Source organism: Xenia sp. Carnegie-2017, unplaced genomic scaffold (genome assembly GCF_021976095.1).
Source record: "Xenia sp. Carnegie-2017 unplaced genomic scaffold, XeniaSp_v1 HiC_scaffold_23, whole genome shotgun sequence".
Taxonomy (NCBI): Eukaryota; Metazoa; Cnidaria; class Anthozoa; order Malacalcyonacea; family Xeniidae; genus Xenia; species Xenia sp. Carnegie-2017.
In genome coordinates, this window is record NW_025813486.1 from 7,630,851 (window position 1) to 7,647,486 (window position 16,636).

The 16,636-nt window shown below is 34.2% G+C and overlaps 1 protein-coding gene across 1 annotated transcript; it reads right to left on the reverse strand.

Moving 5' to 3' along the window:
* Positions 1–7,556: 7,556 nt before the first annotated feature.
* Positions 7,557–16,455, reverse strand: LOC124448021 (indoleamine 2,3-dioxygenase 2-like). The gene is made up of 15 exons (XM_046999032.1): positions 16,141–16,455; positions 15,867–15,965; positions 15,220–15,339; positions 15,088–15,139; positions 14,376–14,442; positions 14,139–14,253; positions 12,362–12,382; positions 12,098–12,194; positions 11,970–12,021; positions 11,383–11,449; positions 10,727–10,808; positions 9,988–10,089; positions 9,769–9,865; positions 8,789–8,865; positions 7,557–8,227 (listed from the first exon to the last, which is right to left on the reverse strand). Exons 1-15 carry the CDS (start codon positions 16,243–16,245, stop codon positions 8,139–8,141), a joined length of 1,242 nt encoding a protein of 413 aa, XP_046854988.1. The 5' UTR covers positions 16,246–16,455; the 3' UTR covers positions 7,557–8,138.
* Between the last annotated feature and the right edge of the window lie 181 nt (positions 16,456–16,636).

Below are 16,636 nucleotides of genomic sequence, written 5' to 3' on the forward strand. Positions count from 1 at the left end.
AAACGTAGGCCATAGTTTAAGGCAAAACCTAAGAACGTGCCATTTGAACGTGAAAGTCGGTAGATGTATGACGAATAGTTAGCAGAAGTCGAAATTATTCCTTGGTGAAATATCTCCTGAAGTGCTCTGAAAAAATGTTCAGGTAAATGTGTTGTTTCATGTTCTTTTGCACTGAGTCTGAATTAAATTGGGACGCTGTATGGGATGTTTATCTATGCAGAATGCGGTGTGGCCTTTCCATAAAGTTTTCGTCTTAGTAACTTTAGTTTCTTCTATGCTTTATTTTAGACATGAACATTCTCTTAAACGACATGTAGTCATCAAATGAGATTGAAAAACAGCAAACAAATGTTGGTGTATTTACCATGATGGTGGACTCTACAATTAAAGAAAATGGTTCTTGTTCACAGCGATTGAAGAGAATTGTGGCTGTTGTTGACCATTTCCTCGACGCTGGTCTAAACATAAGAACTAAATACAATTCTGTAATTTGGTCGAAATTCTTCTTCCCTTGAACTACATTACGAGTGAATAAAATGTTTAATGTAAGTATGTTATCATGTTTTTTATTTATGAAAGTATAGCGTGAACTGTCATTAATTGGATTCAATTATCCTATGTAGAAACCTTTAATGAAATCCTCTGAGCAATGATCAAGTTAGAACAATGATCAAGTTAAAACAATGATCAAGAATGATGAAGTCCTTTGAACAATGATCAAGAATGAACAATATACTTTCATGAGTCCTCTGAATAATGATCAAGTTAAAACAATGATCAAGAATGATGAAGTCCTCTGAACAATGATGAAGAATGGACAATATACTTTCATGAGTCCTCTGAATAATGATCAAGTTAAAACAATGATCAAGAATGATGAAGTCCTATGAACAATGATGAAGAATGGACAATATACTTTCATGAGTCCTCTGAATAATGATCAAGCTAAAACAATGATCAAGAATGATGAAGTCCTCTGAACAATGATGAAGAATGGACAATATGCTTTCATGAGTCCTCTGAACAATGATCAAGAATGGACAATATACTTTGATGAAGTTTAAAAACACGTGACTTCTACTGTCCCAAAGGCCAACTCTACCAAGAATGCAAACAATAAACACTATTGATGAGCAATGCATCCATCAACCTAACGCCTGTTTCCATGGACAAGTCAATATTATAACCTTTTCTAAAACATTTTTCGTGGACATTTTCCTGCTAAGATCACGGCTGGTCGATCAATCGTATTTATGAATAAAACCACGCCACTATCGAACGCCCAAATTTCAACATTATTTAATTCAAAATTTTTCGTAATAAGAACATGGAATTTCTTTGACTTAAAAATACAAAACCTAAAAATCCTAATTTTCCGACTGGCTGTCGATGTTTCCGATTTAATGCCGTAGACGACATGCACAGTTGCAAGAAATGGCCAATCTTGCTTCTGTACTTGCCGTCGTCGACATTAAATCGGGAATGTTTGTCAGGTAGCCTGAGAATTGGATACGATGGTTTCACCATCAATGTTTTTCATTTTTAAAAAATTGTTTTGGGCTTTTTTGTGGCTGTCCTTGCTCAGTATCCGATCGTTTCATGTTCATAGTTGGCAAATGATTTGTCGTTTATCGTACTCTGTCATCGAACTGCCAAAGATTCTCTCGTCAATCTGCCAAAGATTCATCGAAAACCGTGAGTGTAATAATAATAAACCTTTTAATTATTTAGACCTGCTAACAGGTCAAATATCTAATATATTTTGGACAGTAGCCAAAACAAATCCTGGTGCTCAGTATATTCCACATGAGGCTATTTTTTAATGCAGGAATGGAAATAAATATATTTAAAGAAATTAACATCTGCATTTTCAAAATAGTCTTGATTAAGAGGTGATAAAAATGTTCTTTCGGTTGAAATAATCCAATTGTGTTTTTTGGTGCTGCTTTAATTATATTAAAAATTTATATATTAGTAATCATGAAGTTGTATCAACTGTGTTAAGTCAGTGACTGACATACAATTGTATAATTTACTTTCGAAAAACCTCTGTGTGAATATACTGCTTTAAGGAGCTGCGCATGATCGCAGCGGCTGTTGCCTCGCAGAAGGATAGACAGTACCATATAGCTTAGAATCGGAAATGCAAGTGAAGTTTGGCCAAAGGAAGGCAACTTCAACTTGGGGTTAGTGGGTACAAATGGTACCTTAGCGTAGAGGATGCAAATAGCATCTGTAAGAAGACCTTTGAAGACTGGATCTAGCGAGCAAGACCTATTGAAGACAAAGGAAAGATGGTGGTTTTGCTGGAAAGACAAAATATCTCTCCCCTAGTACGGTAAAAGCATGCAGTCTTGTAGTTGGCCAATTTCATGAACGGCTTTCTACAGTGACTATTAAGGCACTCCTGGATCCCCTATAATGCATGAGTAGTTCAACCCACCTCGGTTGGAGGTCCCCCGTAGGTGCTACATGCACTAGGTTAGGTTAAGCTAAGGGCATGATGGGTTACCTCCTTCAAGGGGCATTCCTTTTCAGGACGGAATTCCGGTGTCATGCGCAGGTAGGAAGTTTAGATAGCTTAGGCATGCGCTGTAGTTGCGGCGGGTAGTTGCTACGCTCAGGTAACGAACGTGGGGTTTGTACCTTTAAAGGATGAACCTCACTATCAAGAGAACTGAGTGAATTTTAAATGTTTGGAAGAAAACTTTCAATCTTGTCACTCATTATTAAATCGACAAATAGATACTTAAAAAGGTATTTAATTTGTTAAGACATTTACAGTTTAGGGGCGGCGTGGCAATTACTGTAAATGTTTAAAAGGGACATGTTGTTTTCTGTTAAAGAAAACTTTATTCCTGGGAATTTCAATGCTGCAAGCCACAGCGTAAATAGCGCAAAAGTAAATTAGTACACCAGGTCTAAGTATGCGGTATGCCTTCATAATAATCTGAAAGAAAACACGGTTTTATTAAAAGTGCATTGTTTTGTTTATTTCTAATGGTTACTATGAAGACAAACCGTAGACGTTGTCACATATTTTACTTAAAAGTTACACGAAGGTTTCCATGTTCGCCATTTGCGTTTCTATAAAAGTGAACTATGTGATATTGTCAAACTAAAACATAATTTAAATGAAGCGCTGCGGATTGTTTGGTTAAACAATCTCCACTTCCTCGTTAACCAAACTTAACGTGTGCTTCTTCAAGTGGTTAATGTTAAATTTTCTCTTGAAATAAATTATATTTATTAAAGGAACATTGAATTTCGTCTGACTGTACAAACCTATCTTGAAGTACTATAATCTAATCCATGTCATACAGCCAGCGCTTTCTTCAGTTTTAAGCGTTAGTGGCACCGGGCGCGCAAAGCACTGAATTAAATTAACGGTGCAAAATAGGGACGCTTAGGTGGCGCTAGGTGCGACTGTTTTGGTTATGGATTAGATTAGAGAAACACACGTTACAAGAAATTCCCATCAAATGCACAATTTTCTCGTGCAAAGAAGGAAATTGTCCAGTTCGGTGATCGGTTTAATTTGGCGATATATACATTTACGTAAAAATGGCGAATTACTTCCAAAACTACAGTGTATCTTCAAAAAGACCAAAAATTTTTTGGACTTGAAAGCGTGTTTTAAAAAAAGTTGACGGTTTTTTCTATTTTTTGGCTATTTGCATCGTTTCAAAGGTATGTGAACTTTATTGCTTGTACAGGGGTCCCCACGGCGCGGAACTTCGGCTAAAATCCCTGGTGGTTTTTCCTGTTCAGTATTCTCCAACTTCGTCTGCCTTTGTGTTCGGTTTTGGTTAATACCGTTCAGGTTTTTCCATTAGGGATTTTTTATTTCGGTTAAGTCTTCAAAAAAAACAGTGACCTTGGTGTGGGACTAAACTTGTACTACTTATCATGTACAAACATGAAACCAAAAGAAATATTTTTTGAAAATTATGAATGTTTAGATGAACGAACCTAAGGTCTTCTGTCAAATAAATTTACGGCTGCCTTCGCTTTCGTTAAACAATCAGAGTCATGTCTAAGCAATTCTGCTTTTTATAACAGTTTGAGTGATTTTGGTTGAATTATCTTGCATGTTTATTTACTTAACACATAATGTTAATGTGAAAGTTTTATTTGCGTGTATTTAGGAGCTCAAAGTTGGACATTTAAGCATTCTATTGTTGGACCAGTAGTGTAAAAAAACTGGTAATTTGTTTTATTGTTTGTGACGTTAAATTGTGAAGTGCAATTGAACGATAAAGATCTTGAATTGTTTTTTCCTATTACGATCATGCAATAACTTACTAACTTTGAGCTTCAAAATTTCTACAAATATCAAACTTTGGAACTATAAAATATTCCAAAATATGTTCAATAGCCAAAAACAGCCCAATTTGAGTATCTTTAAAACTGCGGTACAATTTAGTCTTTGGGTTCGATTCCCAATACACTGTTATTGTTATATATAATATTTAGCAATTTCCCATTTTTATAAATACATGAGATTGATTGGTTTTTATGGAATTAAATAATATTTTTATTCTTTGCTATGTCAAATAGCTAAACATCTCAATATGTACACTAGTGTAATATATGAAATAATTTTATTTTAAAGATGTAATTTTCTTGACAAATACACGAGATCCGCTTGGAACACTAATATTTTCGACATTCATTTGCTCAGAAGAAGTTGTTAAGAAGTGGGAAAATTTGTATTCTTTGCAAATGTCTCATGAATTTCTTTCTTTATAAATATGCTGAAAGTATCTCATGGATGTAGCCTTAGTATATGAAGTGAATTACAATCTATATATATTTTTTGTAAATATGACATATAAATATCTAGGTATGCTTCATTAAATTTTTGGTTCTAAAAGAATCTACAGCATTGTATTAATGACTCTCCTTATTTATGATTATGAGCAAAAGTATCTATTTAAAGTCCACCTTTAAATAGATACATTCCAGGTTTAGAGCTTCATCTATCTTCTAGGTTGTAATGTACTACATGTGACGTAAATGTTGGTTTGGAAAGCTTGTGTATATCAATGTATACTTTCATGTAAGTGCCTCCACAAGAAATATCTCCTGCAAATTCTTGTCTTCACCTTTGTCGCGTTTCTTTGGTGACGTGGTGTTAGTGTTCGTTCTAAGTACCCAATGTGAACTGCAAATTTTCATGTCAAAGACTATAGTCCATAAATTTTTACAAATTTTATTGCCAAAGACTATAGTTCATGCATTTTCACAAATTTTCATGACAAAGACAATATATCATCCATTTTTAAAATTTTCATGCCAAAGACTATAGTCCATGCATTTACATAAATTTTCATGACCAAGACTAGAGTCCATGCATTTTCACAAACTTTCTTGCCAAAGACTATAGTCCATGAATTTTCACAAATTTTCATGGCAAAGACTATAGTCCATGAATTTTTATAAATTTTCATGCCAAAGACAATATTTCATGCATTTTCACAAATTTTCATGCCAAAGACTATAATATTTCATGCATCTTTAAAATTTTCATGCCAAAGACTCTAGTCCATGGATTTTCACAATTTTTCATTACAAAGACTATACTCCATGAATTTTCACAAACTTTCTTGCCAAAGACTAAAGTCCATAAATTTTTTATAATTTTTATGAAAAAAACTTAAGTCCATGCATTTTCAAAAATTTTCATGCCAAAGACTATATTTCATGCATTTTTACAAATTTTCATGCCAAAGACTATAGTCCATGCATTTTCACAAACATTCTTGCCAAAGACTATAGTCCATGAATTTTTGCAAAATTTCATGACAAAGACTATAGTCCATGCATTTTCACAAATTTTCATGCCAAAGACTATAGTCCATGCATTTTCACAAACGTTCTTGCCAAAGAGTAAAGTCCATGAATTTTGCAAATTTTATGAAAAAGAAAATAGTACATGCATTTTCACAAACTTTCTTGCTAAAACTATAGTGCATGAATTTTTGCAAAGTTTCATGCCAAAGACTATACTTCATGAATTTTTAAAATTTTCATGCCAAAGACTATAGTCCATGCATTTTAACCAATTTTCATGTTTATGACTATAGTGCATGGATTTTCACAAATTTTCATTCCAAAGACTATATTTCATGCATTTTTAAAATTTGCATGCCAAAGACTCTAGTCCATGCATTTTCGAAAATTTTCATGCCAAAGACTATAGTCCATGCACTTTCACAAATTTTTATGCCAAAGACTATATTTCATGCATTTTTAAAATTTTCATGCCAAAGACTATAGTCTATGCATTTTCACCAATTTTCATGCCAAAGACTATAGTCCATGGATTTTCACACATTTTTAAAGCAAAGACTATAATTCACTCAGGAATTGATCGTTTTCGCAGTCAGAGAAATGCTGGCCAACTGCACTAGAAGAGAGCCCGGTTGCATGTTCGCTTTTTGTTTAAAAAACTAAAATCCAAATACAATGATTCTATTCCCATTGACAACCGCTCTTCAATAGATGATAATCTACCTAAAATTTGGGTTCGTATTCCTTATCTTGGCATGCGTGGCAAATTCCTCTTAAAGTCCTGTTTTAAGAAAATACGAAGACCTCTTTCTCAACCGGTGAAATTTGTTACTATTTATGACACTAAAATTGGAAAGATTGTAGTTTACGCATTTTTATACATTTTCACAGCAAAGACTATAAATCACGCATTGTCACACATTTTTACGCAAAGATAATTCACGCATTTTCACACCAAAGACTACAGTTTACGCGTTTTCACACATTTTCATGCAAAAGATTAAAGTTCACACATTTTCACGCAAAAGACTATAATTTGCTTATTTTCACACCAAAGACTGTAGTTCAGTAATTTCACACATCGACAAAAGAGGTAGACACATGATAGACAAAAAGGGTAGACAAATGATAGACGAAAAAGGTAGACAAAAAGATAGGCAAAAAGTAGAAAAAAAGATAAACATAAGAGCTAGACAAAATGATAGAAAAAAGAGGTAAATAAAAAGGTAGACAAAAGGTAGACAAAAGATAGACAAAAGGTAGACAAAAGATAGACAAAAGGTAAATAAAATGGTAGACAAAAGGTAGACGAAAAGGTAGACAAAAAGGTAGACAAAAAGGTAAATAAAAAGGTAGACAAAAAGGTAGACAAAAAGGTAGATAAAAAGGTAAATAAAAAGGTAGACAAAAAAGTAGAGAAAAGGTAAATAAACAGGTAGACAAAAAGGAAGGCAAAAAATGTACACACAAACTTGGACAAATGGGGGGGAGATTCATCTTTGCAGCGTGTAAATGTTACGTTCATGCATTTTACGACGTTTAAATTTCGCTTGATAATTGCAATGAAAAAATCTCAAAAGCTGCGTATTTCAACAGGCCAATATTGTCAGTAGCTAATCATGTTTTTTATACCCAAGAGATTCGAAACATGTCAGCAAATCAGTAAAATCTTCTTTTATAAAAGATACGGAACAAATGCTCTATAGTTTTGTTTTATATCAGTTATATTCACTTTAATAGTATCTTTTAAGACGGAGCGCTTATTTGATACGGGGCGTTTATTAGACGTCACATCATTAACAGTCACATCATTCACACGTTACAAACTATACATTTCTTAAAACTTCCAAATGTTTTACAATCTTTTTTGAAGAAATTGAAAAATAGTCCATTTATGGCAAAAAAAGTCTTTCCCCCTGTCTCTTGTAATAATCCCTTTATTTTTATCGAAGGTCCGTTTTAAATGTCGAACTTTGCATTTGCCGAATGCACTTAAAACAAAAGATAATGAGAAATTTCATCTCTATATATATCCTTTGTCTTTAATGCGTTCGGCGCAAGTTAAGTTCGACGTTTGAAACGGTCCTTAGTCTCGCAGAAAAATGGATACAAAAATATTAAAGATTGCATATTTTTATTATTTGAAGCATTTTAGTTATATATTATATAAATAGCGTAACCATCCTGCAAGTTTAGTCATGCTATGTAAATTTCATAGCAATTGCATTTTCATTCCTTTAGAAATCTATTGTTTTTTACACAGAAAATTTTACATAGCAAGAAAAATATTGCAGGCTGGCTACGCCAGTGATTTTAATTTACTTATACAACTACGAATAAAACTACGGTATATTTTTTTCAAAACCATTTTCAAGGTGAATCTTCCTCTCAGACGTTTTTTGTCGTACTGCTTTTAAAAATGGCATGACACCTTAATGAAAAACAGAAGTTTGAGTTAGAGTAACAGTCATTTCACACAAAATTTGCCGTCACTAGTTTGTAAAACCTGGAGTTAACCACTTTTTCCCTACATTAAAATACTTTTAGACAACAAGAGACAGTCACCAGATGCAAGACATAGCGGGTTATTTTGTGGGCGAGCAGTAAAATGAGTCAAATGATGACTTGAAATCTTTAACGGTGAAGCTCAAAAGACAGTTCATTTAAATAACTCTAAATGTCTAAATGGCTAAAGAATAGCTCAAAATGTAGTATATTTGAAAAGTATTCAGAGGGGGAGGGGAACCGCCTCCCCAAGTGTCGACCAATGCTTTTAATTTAGATAGCTAAAAACTTGAAAAACGAAAATGAAACACTGCTTAATACTTATATCGTCTTACAAAAAGCTTTGTAAATATTTATAGATAACTGTCACAGAATTAAACCATGCAGTATGAAGTTAACACAAGAACTGAAAAAAACCTGACAAATTCAGCCAAATTCAGCTGAAGAAAAACCCGTTTTAAGCCAAGGAATAAAGTAGTTCGCTTACCAGTTCCACCAGTTCCTTGATTCGCGAGCATTTTCACATTAACGTTCTTACTTTTTGTCGCTTGAATTGTGATATATCTAAATAAGAAACGTTAGAAAAATTTTCCATGAAAAAAAAAATCATCAAAGTTTCTTCAAAGACGTCAAAGAGCATTCAATCAATCATTGCCTATGTTCTTATCGAGCTAAATTATACTACAGTACAGAACTCACCTATACTGTTCAAATATCCAACGCGACTGAACTAAAACACTTTATTACACTAATCGATTATATAATATTACTGTGGCCATATATTTCTATTCTAATAATATCCTATAGATCATTGTACTATACTTCTGAACTCTATATTTAGTATTGCTAAGGGCCTGTTCATATGAGTCCGGTTAGCGAGACATCCCACTGAGCGAGCCGAATATTACCTCGCTTTCATATGATAAATTCAATCCCGCCTACCGAGACGAAACAGCAAAAGAACCCTTCCCGAATTCCGCGAGTTAAAATTAACATGGCGCATCATAGACCGGAATTTTTAGTAGTTTAATGGCTTATGCCGTTTGTATACTGTGTTTTTTATATTGAATACTACTGTTATCTTCAAATAATGAAGTAAACTTTAAATCATGCCATTATTCCAGCGTATAATTCGTTGATTTTGTCTTAAATCCCGGCTCCACTTCATTGGTCGCCATGTTTTTAATATCATAATTTCATCTTGGTAAGCGGGCTGGCGAGTTCATATAGAAAATTTTCATCCCACCAAACTATGATCTCGTTTCCTACAGCCGAGATCTCGGCAACCGAGCAAGCCCGCTTTCTCATATGAACATGACGTATATCAATAGTAAATGTGTTGCAAAGCAAGATCATAGATAGGCGAGATGTCCCGCTAACCGGGCTCATATGAACAGGCCCTAATAAATCTTTCCCCCGTCTGTTGAAGTCGTAATGGAAGATCCTGCACAGAAAATTGCTGTTTACCTTGCGACTATTTTTACGTGTTCGCTACGGAATTCTGTCAAACGTTCAATACATTCGTTATAAAGTTGTTGGAGTTTGTGGTCATTGCTTTTCAACACTAAAAAATATAGAGTACAGCTCTTCATATTTAATAAAGACATTTTACTACCCGTTCAGCAATCGTAGCATAAAACAGATCGTCATAATTTCGCAGTGAATATATTTGTTAACAAATCCTACCATATTCACGAATTGAAGGTCCGTCTCGAACATACAAAACAAATTCTCTATGCCAACGAGGCATGTAATCTAACATAGATTCTAAAAAGGACTTTTCACCATCTAGAAAATAATGTTTGCCACTGTGTTTTATCAAACATATGAAATATGTCACTACGTCAACTGTCGCGATGTCACTACGTCAACTGCCGTGATGTACTACGTCAACTGTCGCGATGTCATTGCATCAACTGTCGCGATGTCACTACGTCAACTGTCGTGATGTACTACGTCAACTGTCAAGATGTACTCCGTCAACTTTTGTGATATCACAATATCAACAAGCGGAAAGTCCGTGGAAAATCGGTAGTTCAACCAGTCTGACTCCCCCTCCCCCAATGCAAATATTAGGGAGCTTTAGCAAGAGTACGACTACGACAATAAGTACGAAGTTTAACCGTGTAAGAGAATGGCACGAGGAAGTTTGTTGTTGTTGTCGCAACAATGTTTTTGCGCCAAAATGACGTAAATCGTACTCCTAGTCGTACTTCGTAGTCTTTGCTAAAGCTCCCTATTGTATTAACTGAACGTGAGAACAATAAGTTTCCAAAGAAATAGCCATGAGTAATGGTTCAATATTTACGGAGCAGGAATAAAGCTTCTGGCTGGCCACGCTTAAGTATGAAATGTTGAAAGTTTGTGAGTTTCCTTACTTAGTGCTCGAATAATTTTGTTAATGGAATAATTCAAAATCCCTCACCTTCAATCTTTGGATGACTAACTCCAAGGGCAGCATCAAAAATTTGAAAGGTCGTGCTTTGAGCTGCACTTCCTCCTGAAAACTAAACAAATTTGAAGCATACATTACCAAAATGATCATTCCGAAGTCCAAAATTATAAATATCTATAAACATAACCCAACAATTTATTATCTATTGGATTTAACATTAAGACCCATAATACCTTGAGTTAATATATTCATTCTTAAATATTCATTCTTAAAGCTGAGTAAATGTTAATTTCTATCAATGTATCGAAAATGTAAGTATTGTTTAACGCGTAGCGTTATGAGATTTACTGAATAGAGTGAATACAATATCAAAATGCTTACAGAAGGTCAAAGATCTAATTCAGGATAACGCACTAACAGTATGACCATACATGTAAAATTTTTACTTAATTTGGTCTGATGAGATTAAACTCAAATCTGCTTTATCTAGTTGAAAACTCAGAACAGGTGGGACTGTGGGAGTGATTGAGCCCATCCGACTAAATCTGATATAAAATTTGCATAGATTGTGCACTTGCTAAGAGCATATGTGATTAGGTAAACTCGTTTGAAGTGAGCGGATCCTATTATTCAGTTCCAAAGCATGCTGACATTGTTACCCTAATTGACGCTTCAAATTTATTTACCATTAATGGAATTTTACTGACTCCTTCGTACAAAATTCCTTCAGGTAAAGTTTTGTTCTTTTTCCACCTAAATTATTCAAAAATGTTTTCGTTATCTCCCTATATTTCATTAGATCGTTTAGAGTTTAACTGAATAAAATTTTGAAGTGTTTATTGACTAGTTTGAGCAAAAAGCGACCAACAAATGTGACAATTTGCAATGAAAATGAGTCCACAGTAAATTTCTTCAGCGGCTTTATGTGACGTTTTCAAGTACACCATTCAGTTAATCAACAACTCTGGCAGACAGTTGACAACACTGACTTTCTTCAAAATGTGCTATTTCATGCACAACCATACCAAAGGGACTAATATAAATAATGTTGTTAATTTGTCTTCTAATATTTATTGATACAGTGTTTTTATAAACTTTTTCCATTAACTTTTATAGATCGCTTTGTCTTAGAGTTGTTGGTAGTAAACAACATGACTCCATAGGGCCTTTTAAAAACTGTTTTTCCAGGGCCTCACAGTATTTCTAAGAATTTATATTTTAAATCACGTGCAGGTACACGTGAATTTAGTCTAGACATGTTGTAGCTACTTACCCAGCTAAAAATACTCGCAGTTTTGAGTAAAAGACCTCTGGACGACAATGTTCTAAATAACAAATAAATATGAACACGAAAATGAAGTTCTGATTTCTTAAGAAAATGAAAAAATTGATATATTTTACCAAACATTTTATTTAAAGTTTTCGTTAAACGTCCAATAGTTTCTTGTAAAATAGATAAACAAGTGATCAACAAGTCCGTATTCCTATCCAAAACGGCCTAAATCGTTCACAAGAGTTCATAAATAACCATTAGTTTACCGAAAAACTAATAAATACTTATCAGCGGTACGAACAATTTACCCATATTTCAAATATAAGCTTTAGCGTAACCGCCAAATCAATTAGCATCCCCATTCTTCCCTTTAACATCCTGTTTATACGTACCTTTTGAGCCGCAACAACACTCTACAAGAAAGAAAAAGTATGGATGAAATGAGTAAACATATTCTCTACTGATTCTCTTTTCATGAACCCCCCTCCCCGTTGCACTAAGAAATGAAGCAATGAATATGTACTCCTTTTCAAACAATCCACCCTCCCCCCCCCAAATAAAAAGTCATTCTTAAAAGTCGAATTCCAGGCTTCAGAGAAAATACGTAAAAGGAAGATCGAAGAATAAGTCGACAAATCTTATTTAAAAATTCAAAACTCCATCGAATCGGTAACAGTTTACATATATCTATTCGTACAAAAATTTCCGACTAAAAAGCCTCATACATATCAAAAGTGGACGTTACAGATTAGATTAGGGATTAATTTAGCCAATCTAAGGGACATAAAATTATGAGTGTCTCTCGATCCAGATTAAGTCCAGATTCCAACATGTTTATTTTCGAAACGTAAAAACAAACGGAACTGTCAGTCTCGTCCGTCCACTGATCTCGAAATAAGACTGGATCAAGCACTCTACATTTGTGATGAATAAATTTCGAAGCCACCGTTGCTATTACTAAGGGACCAACACATCGAAAGATTAATTGGATTCAAGAAACAAAACTATGAAAAAAAATCATGTTTTAAAATGATACAGAAGGTGAAAAACAACCTTTGGGGCGATTGTAAAGAGAGTCAGAAAGAATAATCGACTTTATAACAACAGTCTGCAGACAGGTTTCACTCCGAATCACTCATAAAAAAGGCTTGTAATTTTAAAGGATTGATCAGTTTATGATCGTAAATGAGAATATTTAATCAGTTCGTATTTCTGTACTACAATTCTGACGATTCTAGGTATTTCCATGTAGTTCTGGGCTATTTTACATAGCTTTTCCATACCGCAGTAGAGTTACTGATGACAAAAATCGCTGCATTTTGATCATGTTTCATCATATTTCATCGTATTTTTAGCTTATCTATAAACTGATTTATCTCTTAGTTATTTTCATGTAGTTATATGTTGAAAATTCAGGATTATTCGCGTACAAATCCACAATACATTTGCTCCTCATTTTCGCAAGTTGGTCCTTTAGTAATGGCGGCTCTCCTTAAATTTTGTATTCAATTTCTGTGCTAGATGCTTGATCCAGTCTTATTTCGAGATCAGTGGTCTCGTCACCAGGCAATGAACTAAAACACATGGAACGCTACCTGTAATGCAAAACCATAATAATTTTTTGAAGCCGTGATTTTACCCAAGACACGCGTGTGTAGTCAATCAATTATTAGTCCACGAGAGAAACTCGAAAAACTACACACGCGTGTCTGGGGTAAGATTTGGCTTCAATTATTTGCTTCAGATAGCGTTCCATGTATTTTTTAATAAATAAAAGATGTTTACTGCGTTTGCACAGACTTATGCAAACCGAGGAGACCTTTGGGAGAGCTTGAGAGCAGATCAGTGCAAGCCCAAGACCGAAGGTCGAGGGTTGCACCTGCTCGAGAGTTCTCACAAACGTCTCCGAGGTTTGCATAAGCCAGTGCAAACACGAAAACGTCTTTTATTTCTTTTATAAAATAACAATAATGCGAAACAGAGAAGCATTTTAATTTTTCCTCTAAAATGTATTCATGATCGGTTTGGTAATTCTCTTTGACTGATTGATTGTTATGATTGATTTGATTGGTTGAGCTCGGATGTGTTTGGCACAGGCTCATGCAAACACAGCTCTAGACCAATCAGCGCACGCGTTTCATTGTGTTTATTTTATAAAGTTCAAGGTACCTTGATCCCAGGAACAGCGTGCATTTCTAATTGCCAAGTTACAGCATAAAACCAAAATTCGTCTTTTGCACCTGTGAATACAAACTGAGTTTCGATGTTGTCAACATCAAGAAATCTGTTGAGAAAAAAGAAAACACGAAACAAAATTACGGGAAGATTTTGTGAAGATGATTAAATGTTTATCGCCATCACAAGATTTGACATCCAAAATTTTTCAACTATTTAACGCCAGCTTTCCTTGTTTTGTCTTTTATCTTCCAGTTGTTTAGAATGCCACTCCAATGAGCGATGACAGGACAAGACCCTAAAGAGTAAAATTATGAAAATATTTCCATCTTTTTGTTGAATGCGAGAATTTTGTTAAGAAAAAGAGACAACTCTTCTTATAATATGTAAGTCATAAGTGCGCTACAAAAAAGGGGGGAAATGAAAAATGTAAGAGCTTTTGACTACATTTTTCAAGTGGGCTTGCAATTGCTCATTTTTCTTCCTAATGCAACAAGCAACATGTCATTCAAAAAGCTTAAACTCTAATCTTTAATAATATTTCAAACTAAGGTCGTTTTTTCAGTTATTTATACACACTAGCTTGTTCAAGTTTGATTACTTTTTGAGACACCCTGGATGATTTTGAAAGTATAAAGCAAATATTTGTTAAATCTATTCTGTATTCAGCACACCTCTAAACACTAAAGGCCTTGTTTAAACATTAAGTAGTACACAAAACTGTCGAGAAGTTTACTTGTCTATCACACTATCTTAATTAAATCAGTGGCATCAGCAGCCAGCAAGTTTTGGCCATGCCATGCATGTAATATTATTCATTTCTTTAGAAATCCATTCTTATCACAGCAAGTTAACACAGAAAAGACAACATACAACAACTAAATAAGCAGACTGCCACTGTGTTCAATAAAACTGTGTGTACTTATAGAAATGTTAACATTACCAAAATATTCTGCTACAGCAAACCAAGGTATTGCCAAATTCTTCGGAATAACCTAATCGAGACAAACAAAATGGTTAATCACAATTATTTAAAGAAAAAGTAATTATCGCAATGAATAAAATTATTCCAAACCTTCACAGGGTCATGTTCACCATTTTGCCAAACATAACCATTACCCAAGGCAGAAAGAACCAGATATGCTCTGGCCCAGTCTTCTTCACGGTCCAACACAGCATGATCCAATAAAGGCAACTGGAAAGTCAAACGTATAAATTCAGGAGATAAATAATTTCGCCTTTCAATTTTCTCATGAAAGAATCTAGAATTTACACTTTTGCAGTATCAAGAATCTGCATGCCTTCTGTGCAACATAGCTACAATTTATATTAAGAGAAATTGTTTGTCCATAATTAGGTTAGAATCTTGTTTATGATGTTACTCCGTAATCTGGGACCTAAGACATTAACAAATTTAACTGTAAACAAAGCCACAGTCCAGAATAGGGATCTCTAATCTACAAATTGAGATACAGAATCCAGTAACTTTAATCCAAAAGCCAAAAACTGGAATCGAAAATACAATAACTCAAATCCAAATCTGATGACATACTGAATATTGTCTTTACATAAGATTATGTTATATCTTTGGGATGAATGGAGATAATATGATTCTGACAAATATTTGAACTTTTTCCTACCAATTGTGGTATTAGACCTGTATTCATAATATATTCAGTAGCTATAAATCATGTGAGGAAAGATAAAAGATAGACAACTCACACTTTCCACGATCGTACGTAGCTTTCCTGATGCAATTAGTTGAGTCAAGTTTTGAAATACTTCATCCCAAGGTTCAAAGTATGGATTTGTGAATTTCAACTGCAAATTGTGAATAAATGCAAAAGTGTATTACACATTTCAAGTGAACTTATTATTGGTCTGTAAATCTAGATATACCTACATAGTGTATGCACAGTCGATTACCATCACACGTTTACTTAATAATTCTCGAAATAATTTATTTCAAGAAAGTTTTGGCTTTAAAGTAACGTACCAATGGATCTTTATCAGGAATAAAGCCACGATTGTAGGACACTTTAAAACGGTCAAATATTGGCATTATCCATTCCTTTTGAGCTTCTAGCAACTCACCATTCATCTCATATGTTTGGCATTAAAAAAAGTTATATGTCACAATCTTGCCCATGCACACATACAATGTACGAGGATATTTTAAGACACGGTTTTCACGTAAAAAGTTTTGGAACGTGATCGATTTTTTTCCATTTCAACGATCATGGGATTCATGGCTAAACAAATGTAAGCGACGCTGTGCGAGCCGATTTCACGCACTTATTTGACGCTTCAGTGAATTTGATACACAGAGAAGTTTTTGGCTATTTGGCATTGATTTCATTATGTGTGATTCACACTTAATCCTGTAATCTAAACCCATTTAGTTTGAGTGTTTGAGTACGACCTTCAGTCTTCATAATCGATTTAAAATCAGGTAAAATCCTAAATAAATGACAAAATGCGCTATCTTTCAG

Excerpts from the sequence above, each read along its gene's own strand:
- LOC124448021 (XM_046999032.1), bottom strand. The coding sequence starts at position 16,245 with ATGAATGGTGAGTTGCTAGAAGCTCAAAAGGAATGGATAATGCCAATA. Across the intron at positions 15,340-15,866 it reads TACGTACGATCGTGGAAAGT|TTGCCTTTATTGGATCATGC; the intron begins GTGAGTTGTCTA and ends TTGACTTTCCAG. Across the intron at positions 12,195-12,361 it reads GTGTTGTTGCGGCTCAAAAG|GCCGTTTTGGATAGGAATAC; the intron begins GTACGTATAAAC and ends TGAACGATTTAG.